Raw genomic sequence first — 22295 nt, 5'->3', positions numbered from 1 at the left:
ATGTGAAACGGGGTCATGTCATGTTGACACAGTTGCTGCCTTGCCCCTTCTTTTTAACATGATGATGTTGAATTGACTGAACCGAAGACTGAACTTACCCTGGGCTACCAAATTGCCATCATACTTCACAACCTCGTCGAAAGCAGGCCTCAGTTCACGACAGGTTTTACACCATGCACCGTGAGACAGCATAAAACCGATGCGCACACACACACACACACACACACACACACGCGCGAGCATTAAATATTATTACATGCGCACCAGTGCACACATATACAATTATTCGTAAAAAACCATGCTGCATTTCGCTTGTGTTGCTTTTAAAACTTTCAGCTAATAGAAACCATAATATTATTTTCCCCCTTTCTATTCCAAATAGGAAACGATTCAATGCAGAAATAATCAATCAAGTTTCTGCAAGCCTTTTTGTGTAGCAGGGTAACAAAATTACTCTAATTAATTGTAAACAATGACATGCAGAAAATAAGTTTCTGCAAGTCTATTTCTAGCAGGGTAACAAAATTACTATATAATGTTTCTCTCTTTGGGCTTGGCATTCTCGGGATAGGTCAGAATTTAGGAGGTTGCAGGGACTAAAGGGGTGCAAAGACTTTTTGCTTTTAAAGAGATATTCTTCTACATAAATTGCAGATTGCCTTTGTTATTGCTCAGTGAAAGAGGAAGACATCATGACAGATAGACAGACATACAGATAGACAGGAGTGACCTGATGAAGGAATGGGAGATGGGGGAGGGGGGGGGGGGGGGGGTTACAGTAAAAGAAGACGGAGCCCCCCCCCCCCTTTCCCAAAGGCGCCATCAACTACAACGTTATCATACAGGGTGATAAAAAAAAATGTACAAATTTTATTTTTAAATATCTCGCACAAAATTTGTACAAGGAAGTTGTCATTCGGAATAGATAAGTATAATTCATTCAAAAGGAATCTGTTTGATAGAAAGTTCACAAAAAAAAGAGAAACATATTTTTAAAACCGAAAATGGCTTCTATAAAAATCACATAAATGCAAAATGCACCAATTTAAAAGATCTTGTAATGAAAGTCATGAAATGATTGATTTGTTTTTTCATTTCCTTTTATTTCTAAAGTTTAATCTGTTACCTTAAAACAATATTTTTTTCTGCTACAGAATTTAAAAATATTTGTTAAATTGTGGAATTCCAAGAACCAGTGGTCTGTATATTTTATCCTCCTTTGGACTAGACACATTTTAATGCGTCGTTCGTAAAGTTCAACAGTAGCCAAGCACAAGAAATCACTCAACCATGAGTACTCAAAGCCACACACACGGTACACCTTACAGTATGGAGCGGTTTCTAGAAACAATGGAGGGAGGGGTGGGGTTGCCCAAATAGACAACATTTGAGGAGTTGATATAACCTGAAAGGTGATTATGGGCTTTGCCAAGGAACAAATGTCATAGAGGAAATGTTCACGCTTTTCAAGACGATCGAGGAATCATGAACACATTGCTATCCTCAGATAGCTTCCAAATTGGAGAATGGTACAGTCGTAGATGAAGATCAGCCTGATGTGGATAGGTGAGATGGAGGAAAGTTATTGCAGTAGACATCGTCTACGGACAGACGTCTCATCACACGGGGCTCAGCTACTGATTTCTGCGACCTGGTGACGTTTAAAGGGGTACGAACAGTGTATGTTTGACCCAAAGTGGTCGTTTTTTTCCGGGAATTTTTAGTTCTCATTTACTGCAGGTAATAACTGATGGAACATTTCCGCCCTTGACATCGAAGAAGGCCTTAAGGGCACTTTGACATTTTTTCCGTACCTTGTGCAAAACTTGCGAAATGAGTTGGTGATGAGGAAATGTTCAACACAAAAAGCTATCTGCTCTTTACTTATCTTAACCATGATCTCAGCAAGCAAAGAAAACTTGTGAAAAGCTGTCTGCAAACTTCTGTTGGCCTGTGAAGACCACTGTAGTATGTTATATGGCTCAATCGTTGGGATTTTAAGTGATAGGCCTAATGAGAACTAGTGCGTCAAGCTAAAATATTTGGGACAAAGCTGAAAATGGGTTCTTTTTTAACACGCTGTATATGAACACAGCAAAACTGTTCAGCGGATTTTTCTAAAAATGAGTATCAGACAAATTCTTTTTGCCTACCGAATGTTGTGTTCAAATTTGAAGCGTAAAACTTCAGAGTGGAGGAAAATATTAGCAAAAAAAGTTGTACAGTTTTGTTTTTTTAATCTGTACTTTATGAAGCCAATAAAAGTTGGCCACCTCAAAGCAGGGCCCTCTTTATTATCTTATAGAAAATCTTTAAGAAAGGAATAGAAAATCCATTTCACAAAGGTATATATCTAATAATTAATTGTAAAAGAAAATCTCTTTCAACAGTAGGTGAGGTAATTTTTAAAATCTCTTTCTGCAAAGTACGTTGTAAAAGAAAATCTTTTAACCTTCAGGAAAGTGAAAGAAAATCTCTTTCGATTTTCTCAGGAGTTACACTTTTTGCAGAAAGTTACACCTTCCTTTGAAGGAGTTACACTTTTTGCAGAAAGTTACACCTTCCTTTGAAGGAGTTACACTTTTTGTAGTAAGTTACACCTTCCTTTGATGAAAGAGTTACACTTTTTGTAGAAAGTTACACCTTCCTTTGATGAAAGAGTTACACTTTTTGTAGTAAGTTACACCTTCCTTTGATGAAAGAGTTACACTTTTTATAGTAAGTTACACCTCTTTGATGAAGGAGTTACACTTTTTATAAGAAAGTTACACATTTTGATGTAGGATGTTACACTTTTTAAAGAACGTTGCATCTCTTTGATGAAGGAGCAAGGGCCTTCGGTCTCCTTGTGCAGGAGTTGCACTTTTTATAGAGCGTTACACATAGTTTTTAGATTAAATTTAGTAAGAGTTTTTCGGCACTGGCAACACAATTAGGTCATATAATGAAGATTAGAGGTGTTACAAGAGAGTAACAAACACAAAAAAGGAGGAAAGATAAGGACGATAGATGTTTGAGAGGAAAGAAGAAGCACCACACCAGAGCACCCGTCAACCACCCACAAACCAAACATTTATAGCCGTGAGTATTGAGCTGTGAATGTGAATAATGAGAACAAAGTTGCTCGTTTGAATTATATCATAATTTATTTTCAACCGAGAAGAAATGAAAACTTAGACAGAAATAATTAACAGTGCGCGTCCAAAGAACAAGCAGCCAGTGCCACTCTCCTGTCACACAGCAGAGACTTATGATCAGGGATGCCAAATGATTTTTGAAGAAAAAAAAAAGGAAAACGAGCTGGGGCATCACACCTCACCTAAAACGAACCTTGAAAAATCTTTAAATGAGAAAACAAAAACTTTTCTCTTACCATTCCTCTTTCCTTTGCAAGTGTAGGAAAAAACCCAGAAAAAGCCGGAAAAACCAGAGATTTGGCATCCCTGGATGATGTACCAATACACACGAATACATACATTATACATACAGTCAAACTCGGATATAACAGAACAGACAAGACCGGTAGTTTTCCCCTGTTATAAGCGAGTCCAGTTAGAACCGTTATCAAGGGAAACTACCAGTACCATTGCACCTTAAGCTTACTATATAATTATATATTCGATTACAGTAAATCCTTTTCCAGAGGGCTGTTTTGCTGTGACCCCAACTCCTTTTCCAGTGGGCTATTTTGCTGTGACCCCAACTCCTTTTCCAGTGGGCTGTTTTGCTGACACTGAGACAGAATCGATCGGTGACCCCAACACTATGGGGGGGTGTATGTTTAAAAGTTTGTGTTTATGATGCAAGAGATCATACAAACAGGCAAAATATCTTTGTTGAGACAAATTTTTAATAATTTGACGGATCGAAAGCAAGTTCATGCGCTGCAAGATCACTGTTATATCCGGGTCTGTGCAAATTGAACCCTGTTATAGCCAAGTTCATATTACTTACACTTACAGAGAAAGAAAAACACAGGGATTTGATTTATGACAGTTATTATATCTTCTTAGTTCCTGTAATAACAGAGGCTGTTTTAATGGACTAGACTGAAAGATATAAATTCAGAGGAGCCACATTCAGCACTGCACATTTTTACTTCAAGAAATATTTCAACCAAAAACAGGATCGTGACCACAAATGTTGCTATTTATGTGATGTGCAGGGATGTCAAATGATTTTTGAAAAAACAACCTGAAAATGAGCGAAGCATCACATCTCACCTAAAACAAACCTTGTGAAGTTTTTAAATGAGCAGACAAAAACATCTCTCTTACCTCCCCCCTTTCCTTTACAAGGGTATGGGGGACTTTAGTTTCATCAATTCCAGTAATATTATATCTGTCTTGAGAAGAAGGACCTTATGTCAGAAGCCTTCTTCTTCAGGGAGGCCAAATGATTTTTGAAAAAAAACCCTGAAAAACCAGATTTGGCATCCCTGGATGTGTCACGACACAGTGGAATCAGGCGCTCACCAATTTCTGAGTATGTGTAGTAATTGGTATCAATGGAAAGCTTATTCGTTCTTCATGCTTTTAAAGAAAAAAATACCCACAATTCTTGAACAGAAGTCGAAAAAGTGGCGATTGAAGACGGTGTGTGGAGTTGACTGGTTTCAAGGGTAAAATAAGCGAGAAAATGGCGGCCAAAGTTTGGTCACTTCAATAGCTTGAGAGTCCTTGAAAACTAAATAAAATGACATATTTTGTGCCTTTAATCAACGTTTTGCAGTAAAATTCATACATGGAAATATGTTTTTATATGGACATAACAGATTGTAAGCCAAAAAAAAAAATTTGAAAAAAAACCTGACAAACTTACGGAAAATGCATGTTTCTTCAATTTCATTATTTTGACAAGCGCCTCATTTCCCCATGATGCCTCACATATAAATCTACAGACGGCTCTGATTTTCCACCATTTCATTCAAACTGTACTCTACTGCACACAAGACATGCAGCCCCTTACACTTCCCGTGCATACATAGGACACATTCATTGAGACATAATGCTGGCATTTAAAATCTGGCTTGACAAGGCAAGTCCACGGCAAATAGAGCCGACAGAGTAAATATTATACAGTACAGCGCCCACATCTCCAGAGAAAACCATGAGCTGGGACTTCTTCTTTATCAGACATTTTCATTCAGTTTTTTAATTTTCGTGAAAGTTTCAACAGCTCCTACGACAAAGACAGGTCGTATAAGAACCCAAGATTAGAGCACAGGTGTTACTAGAGAGTAACGTACAGTGCCCGCATCTCCAGATGAAACCATGAGCTCTAACTTCTTCTTTATCAGATGTTTTCATTTAGTTTTTTTAATTTTTTCGAAAGTTTCACGGCACTTACGACAAAGATAGGTCATATAGGAACCTAAGATTAGAGCACGGGTGTTACTAGAGAGTAACGTATAAAGAAAAGAAGGAAGAGAGATTATAAAGGAGGTTAGACGTTTGATAAAAAAGAAGGAGCAAATCACACCAGAGCACCCACCAACCACCCGCCAGCTGTTTTTCTTCACATGCAAGCATGAAGTATTCCTGCAACCAGTAACCATTGCAAAGAGGCCTGCTGCCATGGTACCCACATTTATAGAACAATTTTAAACATGATCTGAAGATTAAAGCAGGCAGAGGGTAAAGAAAAGCAACATTTTCCATAGCAACAAGCTGTTAACTCTTTATCTCCGTGGGGGTGGGGGGGGGGCAAACCCACTATGCCGGGCCCCTTCTTTTGGTACTTAATCTAAAAATGACAAAAACGTCACTAAATGGGTCATTAAATTCAAAACAAGTGAACCTATTTTGATAGTTCTTCATCTAAAATATGCACTCCCGATAAAAGAGGCCTGTTTTCGGCAATTGCTGAAAAGTAATTTGATGTCGAAGTTGTCGTAAAGGAATGTGCCCCAGCCGCTGTCAGCGACTCCAACCGCGAGCCGCTGGGAGCAGCTTGCCGGAGATAAAGAGTTAAAGTTAATGAGTAAATGAATAAATAAACATTCAAAGAAGGTTGTAACACTTGTGGCAGTAGAGCCTACAGACTTGATGACGTCTTACATCCACTATCTATCACTCTTAACACTGGCTACCCCTGGCACAAATAGAGAGCCACCTGGAACTCGATACCCCCCCCCCCTTCTCCCAAAAGTCACCCCCACCCCAATCCCTCCTCCCCGAAAGGTCACACCCCTCCCCCCATCCCCCACAGTCACACACTTCAAACAGCCCTATGTAGAGAGGAACTTGAGAACAGGCCGACAGAGGGACAAAAATGCAGCATCAAACTCCTCCTCAGAAAACCGGGACAACGAATCTCGAGCATTCTGCCTTAAGGCCAGCCTCTCCGACGGCGACATCTGGAAAATCTGCTTCATTGCCGCAGCGAAAGATTCCTCGTCGGATGCTAAGAACCCCGTGGGCCGATCGTTGTGCGTCACCACAATGTCCATCTTGGGTCCTCCGGAGTCATGGGCTAACATCACAGTCCCCGCGGCCATGCCTTCAACAACACCTGGGAGGAGAGTAGAGTGGGAGGGAACAAAAAACAACTGTTTACTTATACTTGTATAAACACTTGACCAATGAACACCAGGGGGATGGGGCTTTGAACAACTCGCAACTGCATAAGGCAAGGTCATATGAGCGCCAGAAGATTAGAGGTGTTACAAGAGAGTAACAAACATAAAAAAGAAAAAGGGGAGATAAGGACAATAGATCTCGATCTTTGATAAGAAAGAAGAAGCAAACCACACCAGAGCACCCACCAGCCACCCACTTGAACAACTTTGACGACATAATTTTTGTTTTCGTAGGAGTTTTACGGCACTTGCAACATAATAAGGAGATGTAAGTTCCGAAGATTAGAGGTGTTACAGGAGAGTAACAAACATAAAAAAGAAGAAGGAGAGAGAAGGATGATAGATGTTTGATAAGAAAGAAGGAGCAAACCACACCAGAGCACCCGCCTACCACCCACGACCTGTGAACACACAGGAGGAGGACAAGGAGAGAGGGGGGAGCCTTTAAACAACTTTGACAACATCAAGTACAAAATGTACAGGATGAATGATGCAAACCATGTAACATTACAAAGTTAAATTTTGTATAGTAATTGTTTGGATCAAAATGAGAAATTAAAAGTTTCCTTATAACACACATCGAAATTTTATTTTTTAATATACACACAGACACACAAAGACACACATACAAACTCACACAGACACACACAAGCACACAAACACACACAGACACACATACAAACACACATACACACACACATAATACACACACACATAATACACATACAGAGGACACACACAGAAACATATGCTTTCTTGTTGTATCTCCATTTCTAATATGAGTGAAAACAGTTCATAACAAAGAGTGAGCTTAAGAAGAAATCACATTTTCACTGTTTAACACTTTGCCACCATATTTTGGGGAAAATCCAAAGAAACTGGGTGGAAAACATCGCCAATCAGGGAGATACGGTGGCAAAGTGTTAAAAAAAAGGAGATACGACAAGAAAGCACGGAGGTCGCGATATCATCACATCACATCAGTATCCAACTCACAGATGCCGAAATGTTCGTTCCACATGGTGTGCAGACTGACGAGCGACTCTGCCAGGAGCTGCTTCAGCTCCGAGAACGGGATGTTCAGACGGAAATCCACGAGATGATCCACGCCCAGTTCCCTGGCCAGGGCGTGCAGACTCTCCACCCTTCGCTGGTCCTCCTCGTTACGACAACTGCCGGCAAGCACAAGCTTATACGTCGAGCCAGCCTTTTCATCCAGGCTTTTCACAAAGCGACTGAACGAACGGATCTGGAGCGGATGGTCTTTCTCCGGGCGAAACTGACCGAGGGAGAGGATCTGCTTCGACTTCTCCTCATCGCTGTCCAGAGGAATTTTCATGAATTCGGAAATGTCGCACGGCGGGTAGAGGATATGTGTTTTTCCCGGCACACCCCACAGGCTGATGATGTGGTTGTACGTCCAGGTGGAATTCACCATGATCACGTTGGCTCTGTTGCCAGCCACCCCGTACAGATAAGCAAAAAGCTGGTAGTAGAAGATCTTCAGCCTGCTCAAAACTGGACTGGACGAAATGAACGAGGCGTTGTTGTGAGCGGCCACTCTCTGGGTCACCCTGTCTAACATATCAGTCGAGATGGTTGGGTAGTGGACGTAGCAGGCAACAAGGGAGCCGCCTAGGTACCTGAAGAGAGGCAACGTGAAGGCGTAGCCCATCGTGTCGATGTAAGCGTCTGGGACAAACTGATACAGCGCTTCCAGGCCAAGAAAGACAGAACCAATGCTCTGCCCTAGCAGAGTGAAGTATGGATATTTGCTGGCCTCTACCCAGCCGCGGCAACGCAGAAACACAAACTCAACACGAGATGGAAGAAAAATGTTAAATCGTTGGCTTGCTCTTGCCAGGATTTCATCTGGGGTGGCGTCTACGTCGCCTGTATAGATGACGCACTGGACATTTGGGTACCTGAGGGAGGGAAAAAATGAGGAACTGTCATCTGATTTATTCTCCTTCAGTTTTTTTTGTTTTTGCTGTACCCTCTGGGTCATCTTTAGCAGCTCCTTCCTCAAACCACAATGCTACTGAGTTTTACGTATACTGCTGTTTTTTCTATTTAGAACATAGCTTCTCTCGTCTGTCAGGCAGATATATGTGTAATGTTTAATGTTGGGCCTACATTTACTCTTATATAGTGATTTCTACCTACCACACTTTCTTCATTTAAGGTAGGGATCAATTAAGAATTTTTCACTGGCATCAAACCTGGTCAGGTCCAATCTTTTGGCAGTCTAGAGTTGCATTTAACACAAATAATGAACGCAAGAAACTATTGCTAGGTTGCTGTTTTTTTCACACACATCCAAGAAGACTAAACAGTTGATGTTACCTGCCCAGCCAACAGGGGAGTGAAAAACCCTGAGGAAAGAAGCTAGGATGTCAACAGACCAACTATACAGGCACCAGCCTGGGATCAAATCAGGTACTTTGAAAGGAGAACTAAACTAAGAATCTTACATCTAGGCATAATTGCATCCAGTCCTTTTCTCATATACAAACATTTATAATAAGAATTATATAATTACTGAAACATTGAGACATACCCCAAAAACACTCAAGTGTAACATCTACTTTCAAATTACAAATAAAAAGACAATGACACTTTTTATTGGCAAAAGTTTTCTTCACACATAATCACGATCTTCTTATAAATGACAAGTGAAACTGTACAGAGTTTCTGCTCATATTTTAAAACTAGTTTGATGCCGTCATTCTTCACTTTATTTTATACTGCTAAGAATATGCACTACAACATGCAGTTTAACCCACTCCTATTCAGAACAATGCGCTTGAGCCAGTACATTTTGGTTTGATCAATAATAAAATGTCATCATCCATGAAGCAAAATGGAGTAAAAATAACTTCCAGTTTTGTTCCGTACCATTAATTGCACTAAATGTACTCAAAACAAATTGACATAAATATATATGTAATGATTGTGCAAAAGTTGGAGAGTCTACACTCGATGGTTGAAGAGATACTTGACAATAAGTTGCGCAACAAATTTTTTACAGCACCGTAAAACACTACACAGTACCTTCTCTGTATGGAGCGGACAGCCACCCACAAAACCCTCTCCCCGCCGCCACCAGCATTGCAGTACGGGTGGAAGAAAGCAAACGATGGTCTCTTCTTTTTCCCAGAGGAGTCATAGAAGATCTTGGAACGTCTGCGCAGCCAAATGCGCAGGAGGAAGAAGACAGCGGTGAAGACAAAGATGAAGAAGACTCCCGAGACAATCATCATCGTTGCTACCTGAGACAGACCTCTGAAAAACAAAGAGAACAGTACAAATCAAAATCTCACCGAATTCTGAAATATCACAAGGAGTATGTACGGTACCGGTACGGCACAGATAAAACAAACATGCAAAACTCAAAATCATGGATGGCTTGTATAGACTCTAGTTTTCAAAATATGTAGCCTAATTCTCCAATAGAACGGCTGAATTTTTAAAACATTGTTTTGTAAATTGTATGGAAACGGTGGAAACATATTTGTTTACTCAAAGGAACTTCAAAAGACAGACAACAAAAAGTTGTCATGCTCTCTAAGTCTAGGTGTTAGCCCTTTTTGCAGATCTTTCGGTACAACACCATGCAACTCTTCTAAATCGCCTTGATTGTATTTTCTTTCTTCCCGTACAGTTGAGCACGGATACTTCGAAAACATCAGAGATTGACAAATGATTCTGACAAACCCTTAATTCGAGTAAACCCAGATAATGAAAAATAAGAGCAGAGACATTTAAGAAAATCAAAGGAAGTAACTGTATCTGGTATCAATGAAAGGATAGAAACACAGATAGTGCATCTGCTTTGTTCAGTGTCGGAGCAAGAAAAGGGAAGAGAGTAATGCTGATGAGCCTTAATAAGCTTAAGATGAAAAAGTTGCTCTTGCTCTCTGACACCATAGCACACCACACACCCCCACCTCTTGTATACAGTCATTTCCCGATCCATACCTTCAAATTCAAACAACCACAGGCACATAATAATAGAGATAGCATTTGTATGGCGCAAATCCCCGCTCAACAGCAAGCTCTAAGCGCTTCACAATCTATACTATTACCCCAGCAGACCTGAGAGCATTCCGAAACAAACTCAACTTCCTGGGAAGCATACAGGGCAAGCAGCCATTTATAGGAGCTAAAATACTAACAAGATTTTTCACTGCCTATGGCCGGGTACCCATTTCCACCTGGGTGAAGCGTGGAAAATTCGTGTACAGTGTCTTTCCCAAGGACACAGCGTCGGACCTGCGGCTCGAACCCCCGACCCCGCGACCTCACGATTAAGAGTCCGGTAGCCTAACCACTAGGTCACCGACATACACACTAACACAAACATAATTCACAAACAATACAGCTCAATGCACTACCACAATGTCTATCTCCAATGACACACCATTGCATTACGCTGTGGGGGGGGGGGGGGTAACGAGCTAAGTAGGTTCATGTACCCTGATACTCTCAGTGATGATGTCTGAGTCTGTTTTTCACCGTGTGTTCTGGCAGATGAATTCAAGATGAATGTGAGGAAAAAATTCGATCAGGCTTCTCGAGATGAGTTTATTGACACATCCATGCTGGTGTTTGAGATACAGTGCTGACAATACAAAGGAAATATTATTTATTGCTGTTAAGTCGAGGAATGGCATATTGGTTCTTGCAAGCTATCCACAAAATTTGAGTTTTGTGTGTTCAGGTCTGATCTATGCTAGACTATAAAATAGATCTGAGTTCATCATAAAACTAACCTTTAAATCAGAGGGACTGAAAGTCTCATGTCTCAAAAGGTGTGCTTGATCGAGGGTCTGAGGGAGTTGCTAAATTTAGAGATGTGTACAGGTTTTCCAAGCAGAAGCTTTCATATAAAACTTGAGCAACTGATTTTCACAAAAAAATATAATGCACCATTTTGTTATCTGGATGATTTTTTATGTGGAGGGGGACATAAACAGGATCACATGTTACTGAATGAGTCAGGATTATTAAGCTAAAAATAGTACAGCTAACCTATTGAGTACATCGAATTTCATATTATAATCAAATAATCACTACTTGATAAAAATATGTCTTTAATGGTATTTTTTTACTTTTCCTCGCGTCTCACACTCAGCTACCAGATGCCTATTTTCTACTAAAAATTGATGCGCTGAACACGAATATCAACTTCATTTCCGTCGCAAATTAATAGTTTTTGAAATATTTGATTGTTTTTAACCGAGATAGACATGCTTTTTGGCCAATCGGGGGGTTCCAGGGGGGCTTTCCCCACTGGGGTAAAAGAAAATCTGGGGGGTCACAGGGGGGCATGCCCCCCTGTTTTTACCCATAATTTGATATTTTACAGTTAGATTTGAAATTGTCTTGAAAATAATTGATTTGCGACAGTTCTAGGAGCCTTATGTGTGATCTGCAGCAAACAGTACAGCAGTTTGACCCCTGAAACAGTGCATCTGTGTGCGGGAGTGAAAGTAAAAATTTACCTCTTTAATTTAATCAAATTACTAGATCTAGATCTAGATCTAGATCTAGATTATAGATCTACTTTAAAATAATTCTGGTTTGAATCCGGAATAGAAATGGCTGTAGCTTTGGTTATTGAACCCATGGCAACCACAGTTAAGCAGCTAGTTCTACAAAAACGGTTATGATGTTCGATAGCACAAGAATGCCATGGAAGGAGCCTACTTGGCTTTAAAATGGCAAACGTTGCAATGATGGGAGCCAGCAAATTATTAAATTACAGATCATAGGCCTAGAAACAAACTCTTAGCCTATGCTAAGAGTACTAAGACAAAGCCTGAATGCCTTTTAGTACAAGAATTGTATTGAACAGCTGTCTCAATGCAGTGTCTCCAACATTATTTTGGTGGATAGAATCTAAATTGGTGTTGATTTGCCTTAGATTAGAAGACAAACAAGGACTTTTCAGAACAAAAGCAACCTACCGTAGATCTAATTAATTAGAACAACTCTTTGTTGAATGTCATTGACATTGTGTACACAGAAATGAAGTAATTTCAAGTTGGCAGCCTTGCCTTGTGAATAATAGACCTTCTCTTGAATCTATACCGAGACTTGTAGATTACTTGTAGTTGTAGAGAGAGATTAGAGCAGCTATGACTGACGACCGGTCAGCAGAGCAGAGAGAGATTTTTCCCGAAACCAAATTCGCGTACGTAATTAAAGGTGAAAAGCACCTAGTTTTACAAGAATAAAGCATTGGCATACCCAGCATACTGTTTCAAGAAACTTGAAGGCATTGTATTTACGTGTCGCCCGCTGGCGTGGACATGAGTAAATGACAGATGACAAAAGGCAAGTTTATAAACACACACTCATCATTCCCAGCACAACTGATCTCAAAGTACTATCTCTCGAGAACGTAGATCTAAGCTAGAACAGCAGTTTTCACTCACTGTCTTCGTCAAAGTAAATATTCGTTTTTTACGCCTTCGTCAATGTACGGACTTTTAACAAACTTGTTTCGTGTGTGTGTGTGTCTATCTATCTGTCTGTTTGTCTGCCAGTTTTTAAGTGTATGTATTCATATACGTGCGTGTGAGTCTGTGTGTGTGTATGTGTGTGTGTGTGTGTGTGTGTGTGTGTGTGCGCGCACGCGTATGTGTGTGTGTGTGTGTGTGTGTAAAACACTGGTATGAAGGCTTCTTCTTGTTTCCTCTTCTTCTCCCTCATTCCCGTCTTCCCTTAAAGTCGAGAAAGTTCTTAACCCAACAGGGTTTTTTGTTTGTTTGGAGGACTGTATTCTGTTTGCGCCTTTTTATCAGAAAGTTTACAGAGCTGTATGCTATCTGTGCCTGTGGGCCAACAGTTAATTCTCCGTTTTTCTAGACAATGATTCCCGGGGACAGGGCATCTGATCATGTCCGCATTACTTCAACAAACAACATAAAGTAAATTTGAGAAATTAATACATGTCGTGTGTAGGCGTAGCCAACCACACTTCGTACTTTCGGAACAAGGTGGCAACTTGCAAAGCAAGCCACACTGGAAATTCCTTACTTCGCGGATTTGTTCCAGTTTTGCTTCGCGGAAAGCAAAAACCTCTTTACTTTCGCTATAAATAATGTCGTGCACCACTGGGCCTGTTTTCAAGAATATACTTTAAAAGGTAAATATGAAAGCTTGGATGATATAAAAGGCTGCAGAAGTGAGCTGCAACTGAAAAGTTGAGTTCCCAAAGCATTGAGACACTGTTGCATCAGTTCTTTCTGGGATCTGTAGAGTTAAAAATAGAAAATTGTCTGTTGCTAAAATTAACTTCTGATGTTGCCATACGATTTCATTCACAACAGCCAGCGTCGTGTTTTGAGCCTATAAGTACCAAGCCAAAGAGCGCGGACAAGGCAAAGGATTAGTGTTGTTGCAAGAAGAACGAGGTTTGAGGTAGAAAACAGTGCCAAAAGAGAAGTGAAATCCCACTAGCCGCAATGCAGTCTGGATAGATCATGGATTATGTGCGTCAATAATGCAACAATTTGGACTCGTGTTTTTTTCAATATGTGAATGTGACTAAGATAGTCGCGAGTAACGGCGAGCGGGCTAACCATGTACAGACCCTAAGCACTCCTTCGGTATGAATAAGAATCTAAACTGATGGTCTGACTAAAGCACGGTGGCTTGTTCAGTTGGATTGACAAAATGTGATTCAAATGTGCGCGAAAGCGAAGGCTGCCTGTTTTCAGTGAATACTACATCTGCCCGAATCTTTGGGAGAAGACTTGCGTTATGCTTGTTTTGTGTAAAATTAATGGTACGTTGGTGTAGGGTTGTAAATTTGTATACATCATATAACAACTACGAAAGGGAAGATACAATACAGACATATTCATTTCACACGACTTGCAGTGGTTGCAAGCTGCTTCTCAAAAGACACTTGAATGGTTAGCTCTACATATCCCTCACAAACGAACGCGCTTCAAGGAAGGAAAACGGCAATAAAATAAACATTTTTGGGGAGTAAGCTCTGAGTTCTTTCTTTTTCCCCCCTTTACTCAAGAAAGTTCTTTGAAATATAGAAGTTTCTATCAACGTGTGCAAAGGTGCTATTTGAGAGTTGGTTAATCCAGCCTTTGACATCCCATGATGGCAACCAAGGACGGTGAAATCTTCAAAGAGATCAACAGCCTGTACAAAAACATCAGCCGGGTGACCACGGGGCAAGCCGTCGTGGACAGTGTGTGTTATGAGGACGAGCACAGGATCTACTTCAGCATCACGCCCAACGACGGACATTACAAGGATGCTACCGTCAAATTTGCGGTAGGTGAAATGATTTACTCTATTACACGATTTTATTAATAATTAATTTAATTGCAGCGATGAGTTACTTTTGTTTGCGATATGTTTTGCTTGTTTGAGTGTTCGGGTTGGGTTTCGTTTTGTGTTGTTTTTTTTAATGTTTGTTCGTTTGTTGTTGTTTTTTAAAATGTGGGGCTTATATTTTTAGGTGGGGATTGATTTGTTGAATGCGAGGGTGGGGGGGGGGTGTAGTTGTTTTAAACTAGCGTTATATGGACAGCCACTCGCTGTACCGCAGGTTACGGTGGTGTGGTGATCAGTATACACACAACTTTTACTCCCTTCAGGGACACGCATTGTAAACCCGGACATATATCACGTACTGCTCTTTTCATTATCATTTGGTCGCTTTTAAGCAAAAGGGGGCTATCCCGAAAAATGCTGTTTTGAGAAAATCGAAGGTAAAGTTTCTGCCCTTTGTTCGGTTTCTTTAAAAAACAAGGAGTTTTCTATATAACCAAACAAATATATTATATACACCAATGAAACCAAACTTCTCCTTTTCTTTCGGCGTAAGTCAATATTTTTGGAAACCCCCGGAATCTGGGTAGACCCGCTGGTCCTTAAAAGTGACCATATAATAATAGGCAAGGTGTTTTTACCCCCTCCTCAGGGCTCCTGACTCTTCCTGCAGCCTTTCTCTTCTGCTACTCCTTGGCTCCTTCTTATTGCTGTCTTTCACTTCAGCCACACCCTTGATCTTATGGTAGGTAAGATCTACATCTAGCTTTCTCGGATAAGGGCGAAAAATCTCAGAGGTCCAGTGTGCAAGTGCGCACATTTAAGATCCCTTGGTGGTCCAAAACCGATAAGAGAAGGTTTCGGCCGCCGCCCTGGCAAAATTCAAGATTTCTACCAACTGAAAATGTTTGGTGTGTCCTGCACGCTCATATGACCGAATGCAGTTGCGAGCGCCGTAAAACACGTAGGCCCTACCATTTAAAAAAAACTCCAGAGACTGATACATTTTTTTAATTTTTCAGATTCTAGCAAACAGTGAGTACCCGCAAGAGGCCCCCACTGTGCGGTGTTTGAACCGCGTCTACCACCCCAACATCGATCTCCCAGACGACGATCTCGACGAGATAGGGGGGTCTACCATCTGTGTGAACACGCTAAGCGAGGACTGGACGCCAGCCCTGGGTCTGGACGGGGTCATTATGTCCGTGCTCTTCCTCTTCCACAACCCCAACGTGGATGACGCTCTGAGCCCAGTCTTCGGGGAGGAGATGACGGACGAGGAGTTGGCGGAGAATGTGAGAAGATCCATTCGGGGGGAGGAGGTGGAGGGGGTCCAGTTTGACAGGCTGGTGGTTGGGGTTGGTGGAGAAAAGAATGTTGGGGCTGAGGCAGGGAGCGATGGGTCATGCAGAGAGGGTGATGGTGATAGTGAGGCAGGGAGCGATAGAACATGCAGAGACGGTGATAGGGACGTCAAAGTCAAAGGGGGCGTGGAGCAGATGGCGGGGAGAAACGTGGAACCGGAAAAGGAACGACCCGAAGGAGAAGTGCGAGCTGATGGGAACGTAAAGGAAGACACAACAGAAAGTGGTGATATTGAACAGAGCCCGGTGTCTAGTGGACAACAGGAGTGTATCATGCTGGGTTATGGTGCAGAGGACTCTGGTTTGAATCCCCAGTGGAACATTCTTGGGCTGTTTCGAGAGTTTCAACAAATGTTCTTCGCCTGTTTGGTTGGGTCCTATCAGAGATGGACGAACGACTGGAGGAGGTCCCGTCTTGTACAGAAACTCATCACAGTGCTGATGGGGTCGCTAACGCCATGTCGAACAATTAACGTACAACAAGAAGGTGATCAAGAGAGGCATTTGATCATTGGTGAACAACAAGGGGATCAAAATTGGAGAACACTGCCGAGTTGACAAAGGGCGAACCGGCAGAAAAGGAAAACAAGGGGAATTCGACGACAAGTGATCATCAGGGAGTTGATGAAGATTATTTGGTTGATGTAAACACGAACTAGGATACATGAAATATATATATATACGTAAATGACAAACAAGAAGACAAGAAAGTGAATTAACTGTATTTTAGGGAAGGACTTCCGAGAAAGAGACCATGAATCAGAGGATATTTATATCATAGTATACATGTATTTTAATCATGCATAATAATATGGGCCTATACCCTGCCAGGGGTGAAAGGCATTGATGAAGATGATAATATGGAGAAAGGGTGTTGGGAAGGGAAATGGTCTGGGGAAAAAAAGACGGAAGAGAGTAATACATGAATGGGAAGGTGGGGGAATTCCACACCCAGGGTAATTCCACACCCCCACTTACAGCCCTTAGAACCAACAGAAATCTGTTTGACGTTCAGCTTTAATCATTTGCTTATGTCTACCATATTTTATTTTTCAATTCAGCTATAATTTCTTGTCATGTCTGTCCGTTTATTTTCATTTTGGCATGTGTGCTCATGTGGGTGTGGAATTGCCCCATGATATTAAATTTATAATTAAGTTGAAATGGTGATATAGTAGAATTCATATTATGTTTTGTTTCGTAACTTATCAGACCCAAAGTAAAACTGTTGTGGAGGATGTGTCCTTTTTCTACACAAATAGCTTCTACAACACTTCTTGTTTCACAATCCAATTGAAAAGTATGGTGTGGAATTCCCCCATTTTACTATACATGTTAAAAAAAAACCAGGGGACTATCGGCAGTGAGACAGCTAATGATTTATTTTACAGTCAAGCAGACACATACTGAACTGGCAATTCATGAACAAACATCCAGATCCTGAATTTTTATTTTATTTGTACATAATATGTATATATATAAATGTATATTCCTTGTTTAAAACATGTACACCAAAATTCGTACAAAATGAAAAGACTTCTGCTTCTCGTCGATTTTGCCATGTGCATGCTAGACTAATAATAATAATAATAATGTAGATCATTTCTATAGCGTCCACTCCGGTGTGAACACAGCTCTAGGTGCTTTACATAAATGCATGTACGAACAATATTCACACACACACACACTTAATCATGCATACATTACACGCACACACACATGCATGCCAAACACACGCACACACTCATGCACACAAACACATACACACACACTCACGCACACATTACCCGCCAAACACACCCACACTCACACACACACACACACAAACACACACACACACACACACACCTACTTGCTTATCACACGTGCACGCTTACACACCATTACGAAATTAGCACATACAAAAATACATAATAAAATACTATACATAATGCAATTCGCAAAATACATAAATGGATACATAGTCATTTACATAACATTGTACTGAACATGAATCTACTGATATAGACTAGGTGTACATGTATACAGTACATGTGGTTATGGCACTACTGCGGGATTTAGTTTACTTCATGGCAGCTCTGGGATAGCTTGAAGCATGCCAGGGGAACCTTTGCTTGAAAAAAAAACCCCCACAAAACTTAAAAACCAAACAGGGCGCTGCACAGTGGCCATCAGCAAAGGCGTGTTGATTGTCAGTATTGAAATTTGTGTGATATTGTGTCGCTTGTATTGTTGTGGATAAGTTATTGTACATATGTATATATATTTATTTATATATTATGGTGAGTATAAGTGATGAGTGCATGCCCACAAATAAGAGTGTGTGTGTGTGTGTGTGTGTGTGTGTGTGTGTGTGTGTGTGTGTGTGTGTATGTGTGTTTGTGTGTGTGTGTGTGTGTGTGTGTGTGTGTGTGTGTGTGCCATTGTAAACAAAATTTCCCCATGAGAACAAATAAAAATTGAATTTACAAATTTAGATTGATGTATTCTATTCTGATTCTTCTTAACATGGACAGAATAGATCTCTGGTGTTGGCCTCTCTGAGTTGACGTGCATTCCATCAGCGAAGTCGAAGGCTATGACAGCTTTGTCTTCTTGATGCTCTCAAAATAGTTTTTTTTTTAGAATGTGATGTTCTGACTTGAAGATGTGGAGCCGGAATACAAAAAAACAGCTTGAAATAAATCAGATCAAAATATTTGTAAAACAAGACTCACGTAAAGGTTCCATTTAAAACTTTCAGCCAAATTTTAGCGGACGTCATTTGAAAAACGGTCCCTTATTAAATTACTGTAAAGTATAAAGACCGCAAAGCACAATAAGTTTGTCCCCGTGATTTTATGCACCCCGCATAATTCAGCAAAATTTGATCATTTTTTGAATAATTTCAGATTATTTTCCTTTATCATTTTTTGTTAAGGGGATCCACTGGTCAGATCAGTAAAAATTTTGAAAAAATATCAGTTTTCGGATTTTGGAGTATCTTAATAGATATCAATATCAAGGATCCATCTTTAGAAGCCTAATTCCTTTATCAAACTTATAAATAGCTGGAAAATGCATTTAAGAGAGGTAGCAATGTAGGAAAATCTTCACCAAAAATTATCTCTCTTTGCAGTTTTCTCAGAATTGTTTATCTGACCAGGTTGCAACACTATTTTGAGCAAATCTCAGAAAGTTACTGTCAGAAGTGTTTCACATTTGGACACAATCTTTTATACACATTTCTCTATAACTTTACAGGAGCATTTTTGCTGTTTATGGTACACATTTGGAGTTTCAGGCCTGTTTTATTTTACAAAATCTAAAAACATTGGAGACCTGAATGTAGCGCATAGCAAGGACTGTAATGCTCACAAGTCAGTACAGAACATTCAAATTTGGCTCTGTAAGGTTGTTCTACCTACCAACAGTAATCGCCATGCCAAATATTAGGCTTCTATCTTGATGAGTGTTGATGATTGACAAAATATAAAATTGGTTTTAAAAATGCTGAATCAATCCTTTATTTTTGATGGCTCGAGATTATTATTGCTAAAATCTTGAATTATTTGCTTGGTAACCTTTTTTTGTACTATGTCACCCCCTTTGATGCAGAAAAGCAAGCATTAGACCAAAAACTATAGCATTTGGGTGTTGACCATAGCTACACCCCCTTAAAATGAACTGAATCGCAGAATTTCACATTTTCGGGCTCAGTTTGGGCTCCAAATTTTTCTTGCATAAAACGACGGGGACAGATCATAAGTTGTGCATTCATCGTTACAAATATAATACATACAAATAACTGCTTAATATCGCACCTAGTTCACGACTCTTGCTCAATTTTGCATCATAACGAATGAAAAGCTGATAGCCTGTATGTCATGGTAGTATTAAAATTTATTCCCAGATGGTTTACATTTTTTTTCAGGTAGGGTATGTTTGAAAGTGAAGTCTGGAATCTAAATTCTTACACAAATGCAACATGTGTACATGTATATATGTATATTTTAATTTATCGAGCAGCACAAAGCAATGCTTGCTCAAAAACTGTCTTTCTCATTAAAAAAAATAATTTTTTAACAGAAGTATATAATATATATTATAATACCAGTAGCCTATTGCCCATGAGTAATTCATGAAACAAATGAGGTAAGCTTGTTAATAAAGTTCAAAAACTGCACAGTTTTACACATCTGTTGAACATGGAAAACTAGAATGTGTTAAGTTAAAAAAAACCCATTAGATCTATAATTTCATTTGGATAAAATAAACATGTAGGTGTGTAAAATAAAGCACACTGTACTGTGACAAAATAAACATGTGTACTGTGTATATATAGAGACAAAGGCGTCATTGTTAGCAATCCGTTAAAGCTGATTTTGACTCTCTTTTGCTCTCTATAATGTTCTTGTGCGAAGTGTGAAGGCCTTGGCTATCTTTAGTGAAGGCCTTTTACCCCTGTTTTATAGATCTAAGACAACGTATTATAGTCCTTTACGTTCACAATAACCCATGAAAGCTCGTACAGTAGAACTCGGATTCAACGAGTTCGCCGGGCCTGACCTAAATCTCGTTGAATCCGAGTGTTCATTGAATCGTTATAGCAAACATGAGGTTTTGTGTAGATAATTACAGGCACTGAGCAAGTAATGTATAAATTAAGAGAAGTAACAAGTGGTGCCTGAAATGACTGCATATTTTGAGTTGTGCACACAAAAAAAAGACTGCCTTCTCTTTAATACTTTATTCATTACTTGCCCAGTGCCTGTAATTATCTTCGTTCAAATGCACGCCTGTGTCATCTCGATTGTTTGTCAAAAAGTTGTGTTGCTGTGTAGAGCCTAGCATACTACAACTTTTGATTCCATAGACCAGTGCAAAATTCATTACGTAGATCTACGTCAAGACTAGCTTATCATTGCAATAATGATCAATAGCTGGGGGGGGGGAGAGACTCTGACACGTTTGTGTCTGGGACATTCCACTCCCTGACCGATGGATCCCCCCCCCCCCCCCCCCGGACACGCACACACAGTCACGCGTGTGCAGGCCGCCCATCCGACCCCGATGCACGCGTGCCAACAACGCATGTGTTGGTAGGAAAGAAGGCTCATGCAAATAGGCTAAATGAATAATGGTTCACGATGCAGGTACAATGGATGATTTCCGGGAATAAAGTTCGCTGTGGGAGAAAAATGAACGAAGCCACGTCTGCGGGGGCTGATCACCCTGAAAGTGACCTCGTTGAATCCGAGCTTGCTGATTTAAGTGTTCGTTGAATCGGGGTTATTTTTATGATTTTAAAAAAGAAAAGAATGAGGAATCCATATCCCCTGGTCGAATCCGAGTTCTCGTTGCATCTCATTGAAACGGGGATTTGATTGATCACTGTTAATCCAAGTTCCTGTAATAACAGAGGCTGTAATAATAAATGGACTGGACTGTATTTGAGTTTTAAATCATCAACACAATTTATTCATCTCAACAATCAACATGAAAGTACATTTCTTTGATAACAACACTTTACCGATATGGTAGGGCAACACTGGGCATACACATTCCATGGTGAATATTAGAGATCTATACAGGCCAATATAATATGTATACAGCTTACATTACATTACACACAGTACAGGCAAAAATTAAATTTCTAAAACATTCCAGCACCACGGTCCTTTTTTAAGTCTTTGTAAGAGTTTTATGGCACTTGCAACACAATAAGGTCATAGAAGTGCCGAAGATTAGAGCCGTTACAATAAGAGAGTTACAAACACACATGAAAAAGGAGGAGAGATCAGGACGATAGATGTTTGAAGTTTGATAGGAAAGAAGAAGCAAACCACACCAGAGCACCCGTCAACCATCCACTATCCGGGTCTTTGCCAGGCACAAGGCCCCGATTATCACAGAAGAAAAGAAAAAATCACATCAATTCGACACCAACAGAACCTATAATATCACATTCTATAATATTGACAAGACAAGACAATGCACAGAAAGATGAACACCATTGCTCCACAGAGGAACGGTCCTTTTGTTTTAGTAGAGTTTTTACACAA

At 40.2% G+C, this 22295-nt stretch overlaps 2 protein-coding genes across 3 annotated transcripts; one reads left to right on the top strand and one right to left on the bottom strand.

The window, feature by feature from the left end:
- Positions 1-5308: 5308 nt before the first annotated feature.
- Positions 5309-13177, bottom strand: LOC101858099 (GDP-Man:Man(3)GlcNAc(2)-PP-Dol alpha-1,2-mannosyltransferase). 2 transcript variants are annotated; one of them, XM_035969160.1, is made up of 4 exons: positions 12941-13177; positions 9635-9865; positions 7577-8505; positions 5309-6513 (listed from the first exon to the last, which is right to left on the bottom strand). In XM_035969160.1, the coding sequence occupies exons 2-4, from the start codon at positions 9841-9843 to the stop codon at positions 6230-6232; spliced, it is 1422 nt and encodes a 473-aa protein (XP_035825053.1). In that variant the 5' UTR covers positions 9844-9865; positions 12941-13177; the 3' UTR covers positions 5309-6229. The 2 variants fall into 2 exon arrangements, with proteins under 2 accessions (XP_035825053.1, XP_005096178.1); XM_005096121.3 differs by having other exon boundaries at positions 12836-13174.
- Positions 13178-13770: 593 nt separating this feature from the next.
- On the top strand, positions 13771-17861 carry LOC101858337 (ubiquitin-conjugating enzyme E2 S). The gene is made up of 2 exons (XM_005096122.3): positions 13771-14887; positions 15910-17861. Exons 1-2 carry the CDS (start codon positions 14708-14710, stop codon positions 16807-16809), a joined length of 1080 nt encoding a protein of 359 aa, XP_005096179.1. The 5' UTR covers positions 13771-14707; the 3' UTR covers positions 16810-17861.
- Positions 17862-22295: the final 4434 nt, after the last annotated feature.

This window comes from Aplysia californica, unplaced genomic scaffold (assembly GCF_000002075.1).
Source record: "Aplysia californica isolate F4 #8 unplaced genomic scaffold, AplCal3.0 scaffold00121, whole genome shotgun sequence".
Lineage (NCBI taxonomy): Eukaryota > Metazoa > Mollusca > Gastropoda > Aplysiida > Aplysiidae > Aplysia > Aplysia californica.
The sequence above is the reverse complement of the archived record's forward strand: the minus strand, read 5'-3'. Positions and strand labels throughout refer to the sequence as shown.

What these genes read in the sequence shown, in the direction of transcription:
- LOC101858099 (XM_005096121.3), bottom strand. Translation starts at nt 12,867, where the DNA reads ATGCCTTCAAGTTTCTTGAAACAGTATGCTGG. An exon ending in TTCTTGAAACAGTATGCTGG is followed by an intron (nt 9,866 to 12,835) that starts GTATGCCAATGC and finishes TTTGTTTTTCAG; the next exon opens with AGGTCTGTCTCAGGTAGCAA. An exon ending in GAACGAACATTTCGGCATCT is followed by an intron (nt 6,514 to 7,576) that starts GTGAGTTGGATA and finishes CTCTCCTCCCAG; the next exon opens with GTGTTGTTGAAGGCATGGCC.
- LOC101858337 (XM_005096122.3), top strand. Translation starts at nt 14,708, where the DNA reads ATGATGGCAACCAAGGACGGTGAAATCTTCAAAGAGATCAACAGCCTG. An exon ending in ATGCTACCGTCAAATTTGCG is followed by an intron (nt 14,888 to 15,909) that starts GTAGGTGAAATG and finishes TTAATTTTTCAG; the next exon opens with ATTCTAGCAAACAGTGAGTA.